The 4,695-nt window shown below is 38.4% G+C and overlaps 1 protein-coding gene across 2 annotated transcripts in view; it reads left to right on the forward strand.

The window, feature by feature from the left end:
• The window catches only part of PIK3R4 (phosphoinositide-3-kinase regulatory subunit 4), a 62,469-nt gene that overhangs the window by 53,691 nt on the left and 4,083 nt on the right, over positions 1 to 4,695 (forward strand). For both annotated transcript variants that reach the window (XM_006907252.3, XM_025043610.1), the window contains 2 exons: positions 1,679 to 1,890; positions 3,452 to 3,583. In XM_006907252.3, the coding sequence (XP_006907314.1) occupies positions 1,679 to 1,890; positions 3,452 to 3,583 (344 nt within the window). The remainder of the gene's footprint in view (positions 1 to 1,678; positions 1,891 to 3,451; positions 3,584 to 4,695) is intronic.

A 4,695-nucleotide genomic window follows, 5' to 3' on the forward strand; every position in this document is an offset into this window, starting at 1 on the left:
ACTGTACTGTAGATAATGAGAACCAGGTTTCTCACTGTTGAAGAAGTTATAGATAAGGAAACGCTAGAATGAACCCTGGTAATGGATGGATATCAGTATGGGCTCATGATATATATGTACAGTTGGCCCTTGAACAACATGTGTCCGAACTGCCTGGCTCCACTTACACACAGATTTTTTTCAGTAAACACAGTAAATGTGATTTTCTTCATAACATTTTCTTTTCTCTTTCTTTATTATAAGAATACAGTACATAATACATATAACATACAAAATATATGTTAATAAACTTTATGTTATTGGTAAGGCTCCTTGTCAACAATAGGCTGTTCAGTTTTGGGGGAGTCAAAAGTTAAATGCAGGTTTTTGTGTAGGGATCAGTGCCCCTAATCCCCTCAATATTCAAGGGTCAGCTCTATGTATATTTACATATACACACATACACACACAAGTAACAAGATAGCAATACAGATATGTCTGCATGAAGTGGTATACATAATATATTTTGTAGCTCTGACCATTGAGAGGGACTAGAAACAGAGACACTCCCATAGCAGTGAGCACTTAGAACACAGACCTTGGTTTTTAAATAACTGTTCTGCAATAAAAGGAACCAGGGCTTCTTGGAGAACTGGTTGATTCCAGGGTTGGGGCAGGGAAAATACAAGATAAGTGGGGCATCTTGTGGTGCCAGAAAGTTAGGGAGTGGTCAAACAAGCACACTGAAAGGGCATTGGAGCCAACCTGAGAGAGCTGCCCATGGCCAAAGTTGGAACAACTTAAGCAACAAAATAAATCATGATAGTAGTGAGTTATAACTCAAAGAATAAAATATCTGTGAGTCCATACTGATATAAATAAATAAACAAGTTAATGGAGAAGTGACTCCTCTTCCTTGCTTCTTTGCAGAAGAATTCTAATCAATAAATATAGAAGGAATGAGGGAAATAGAATGTTAGAAGACCATAGGCATTTCCCCTAAATATTAAGCAGTTATAAATGGAAAAATAACAAGTTTACAGTGGAGAATCCTGGCAGACACTATCAAGCTTAACGTCACCACTAATACGTACTAATATCAGGTACTCCCTTGTATATGCACTGAGACGGCATGCTACTTCTCTGGTCTCCTTCTGAATAAGACATAAGCTCAGTCTATTTGTGAGGACACATGAGGTAAACCGAAACTGAGGAACATTCTATAAAATAACCCACTACTGGTCTTCCAAAAGGTCATGAAAGAAAAAGACTAAGGAACTGTCAGGTTGGAGGAGACTAAGGAGACATGACGCAAATTCCATGTGTATTTTGGTTTGGATCCTGGAACAGTAAAAGGAACTAGTGGAAAAACTGATGAAATCCTAGTATGTTCTGTACTTTACTAGTATTGTGCCAACGTTAATTTCTTAGTTTTGATAAATGTTCTATGGTTTTGTAAGGTGTTAACACGAGGAGAAGCTGAGTAAAGGATACACAGGAATTCTGTATACTATTTTTGCATCTTTTCTCTAAGTCCAAATTAATTTTTTAAAAATGCCTTAGCTATCATTGTCCTGATGTATCACAGAGTTTTCATTTCTTGACCATGGTTAGAATGTAAATTCATCTTACTAGAGACTAGTGCTATGTCTTCAGCGACTAGAAAAGTCTTTGCCTTTTGCTTTGTGTATTTCTCTAGAATTCTAGATCAGAAGGAGGATGGCTGCGTCGTGGATATGCATCACTTCAACTCCGGGGCACAGTCCGTTCTGGCCTATGCCACTGTGAATGGTTCTCTGGTTGGCTGGGATCTCAGGTCTTCAAGCAATGCGTGGACGTTAAAGCATGATTTGAAGTCAGGCCTCATAACTTCTTTTGCTGTGGACATTCACCAGTGCTGGCTCTGCATCGGTAAGCTTACTTTCAAGTCATTGAGTTTGAATGACACTAATGTCTGGAATTGCTTCTTAGGAAAGCTTCTTACTTTTCTTCATCGATAATTTTTCCTCATCTTTTTTCATAATTATTATGTTATAACCACTTGTAATTTAATTTTTAGAGTGAAATTAGTGTCCCAGTACATAAAACAATTTCCTTTTTGTTCTCAAATGAGCCTCTATAATCATTATAGTGATCAGATTTGCTGGCATTCTCTCATTCTGCCAGGGAAGCAGCAGGCTTGGTTCAGTAATCTCAGGCAAACTACTTAACTCTGAGTCTCCATATCCTCATCTTCAAACAGGCAAATCCTTCCAGGGGCTGCTTTGAGGATTTAATGAATCGAAAGCATCTATTACAGTGTCTGGTACAGGAGAAGAACTCAATGATGATTTCTTGCTGTATTATTTCTCTCTCCCTCCCTTTCCTCAAAGATTGCTGCTTTTCTGTTTTAGTTTCATGTTTTTTCCCCCATAGGCCTTTGAACTTGCACCTTGAGAAAGTACCGCATCTTATTTTTTTCCCCACTTGGCACTCTTTTTCAGAAGAATTATAATCTGCTCTGCTTGAAATTTGATTTCTAGATTCCCTTTCATTTATGATTGTGAAATATCTGCCTTTTATTACTTTTTATATATAGTTTTATGCAATGCATTATTTTATTTTATTTTATTTTTTTGCTTTTTGCCTGAATAAACTGCACAGGTATAGGAGATGGCCTAGAAGAGTAGATATTAAATATTTAGCATATTAACAAATGGCAGTGATGGCTCTCGGGTACCCTGATCAGCTTTGAGGAGGGCAGGCAATGCTACCTGTGGCTATTTGAGCCACTGTCCTGGAGTGGGACAGGGTGACAAACAGAGAGATCCTGTTGCCCCTTTGTCTTTTTCCACCCTCAGTCTCTCCACTGGAATTGGAGACCAATCCAGGAATATGCTCTGTGCCTCTGTCACAACCAGCTGCTTAGTGTTAGAGTAGGCATTATTCTTTTGGGATTAGGGTTAGGGGAGCTTCTCTTTGTGTGGTTTAAGTTGTCATGGGCAGATGTGCAGAGACTCATTCTAGTTTCTGCTGTGATTGGACACCCATACCTGTTTCTGGAATGTCTTAGAGACAAGTGCACATGGAAATGATTGATATCTGAAGATAGCTACAAAGCTGCTGCCACTTTGGGGCTCATAAAGTGATCACTGAATGCCAGTAAAACATCTCTGGTTAGGCATTCTGATCATTTTGACTTACCAAATTCAATTTTTATCTTCTCTAGACCTTCTGTTTTGTGCGTGTGGTGTCTTTGGCAATAAGTGTCGGTAATTAATGAGTTATTCATTTTTAATTTATATGTGTTAGACACTTCTGTAGTAGCATTGTGATAAGTTCGTTATTTAACAAGTAAAGGTGCTGTTTGGAACTGAGACATGACTCAGTTTTAAAATACATTCATACTAAGCTAATGCTGTTTATCCTTTGTATACATGTTACCTGATGTGCTTTAATTATTAGACGGTAATCTTTTTGGTTTTTTTTTAAGGTACAAGCAGCGGTACCATGGCTTGTTGGGACATGCGGTTCCAGTTGCCAATTTCCAGTCACTGCCATCCTTCCAGGGCTCGAATCAGACGCCTCTCAATGCATCCTCTATATCAGTCCTGGGTGATTGCAGGTAAAGTGGAGGGTTGGCTTTCAGGTGTTGGAGGATTTTCTTGAAAACTGCATAATACCCTGGTCCCAGTATTCATGTTCTTAGAGTTTTTACTTTACATATGAACAGATGCTTGATTTTGTTCTGATTTGATTATGGGAGTTCCCACCACTAATATCTCACTGTCATTTCATGTTTATTATGTTTAAAACTGATATCAATCACCATATCACCTTCCATTCCTGTTTGCCACTGTTGCATCTTCCATTTGTTTTCTTTCTCCTATATTGTTAAAGTTGCCACCATCTTCCTAGAAATATAAGTTAGAAACCTTGACTCAACCTTGTCAATTGCCAGTTCTTGTTGATCTGTTTCTATTGTGATTCTTGCAAGCTTGCTTTCCCTTCCCTCCCCTCATTGGGTATTCAAATTTCCTTGTACAGATTCTTGGGCAAAACACTTGGGCAAGTCTTTGAAATTCACTTTTCTTATCTTCAAAATGTGGTTAAAAATACTAACCTAGCAGAGTTATAAGAATTTGAGATAACACATGTCAAACACATAGCCCAGCACAGAATTAGTACTTGATAAATGGTAGCTCTTGTTATTCCTGTGTTTCCTCATCGGTCCTCTTTTGTGTCTAGGCTCTTTCTAGTCCTGTCTCATACACTGCTGTTGTTAAACTTGACCCGTCTAAACTGAATACTTAGTTTCCTGTCTCAGTTCCCTCACCACTACATCTTACTCTGAGACAAACCGGCTCTTCCTGTAGTGTTCTCTCAGTAAATGGCAGCTTTTATGCTAGATGCTCAGAAAGAAGCCTTGTATTATCCTTGATTCTTTTCTCTTATTTCACTTCCAGTGTACCAGCCAATCATATATATATTCTATCTTAAAATATATTCATAATCTGACCATTTTTACTGTCTCCCTAGTTCAAACCATCATCTTTTGTCCCTATTAATGCAATATCCTTGTAATTCCCTGCTTTGATTCTTACCTCTTAAGGCCTTTTTTCCTTCTGCTCAGTACCTTCCAGTGGCTTCTTATTCCAAGTAACAGCCAAACTCCACCTTATGGCCCAAAGGCTTTATGGAATCTATCCCTGCTGCCTCTCTGACCTTCTTTATCAG

Source organism: Pteropus alecto, unplaced genomic scaffold (assembly GCF_000325575.1).
Source record: "Pteropus alecto unplaced genomic scaffold, ASM32557v1 scaffold92, whole genome shotgun sequence".
Lineage (NCBI taxonomy): Eukaryota > Metazoa > Chordata > Mammalia > Chiroptera > Pteropodidae > Pteropus > Pteropus alecto.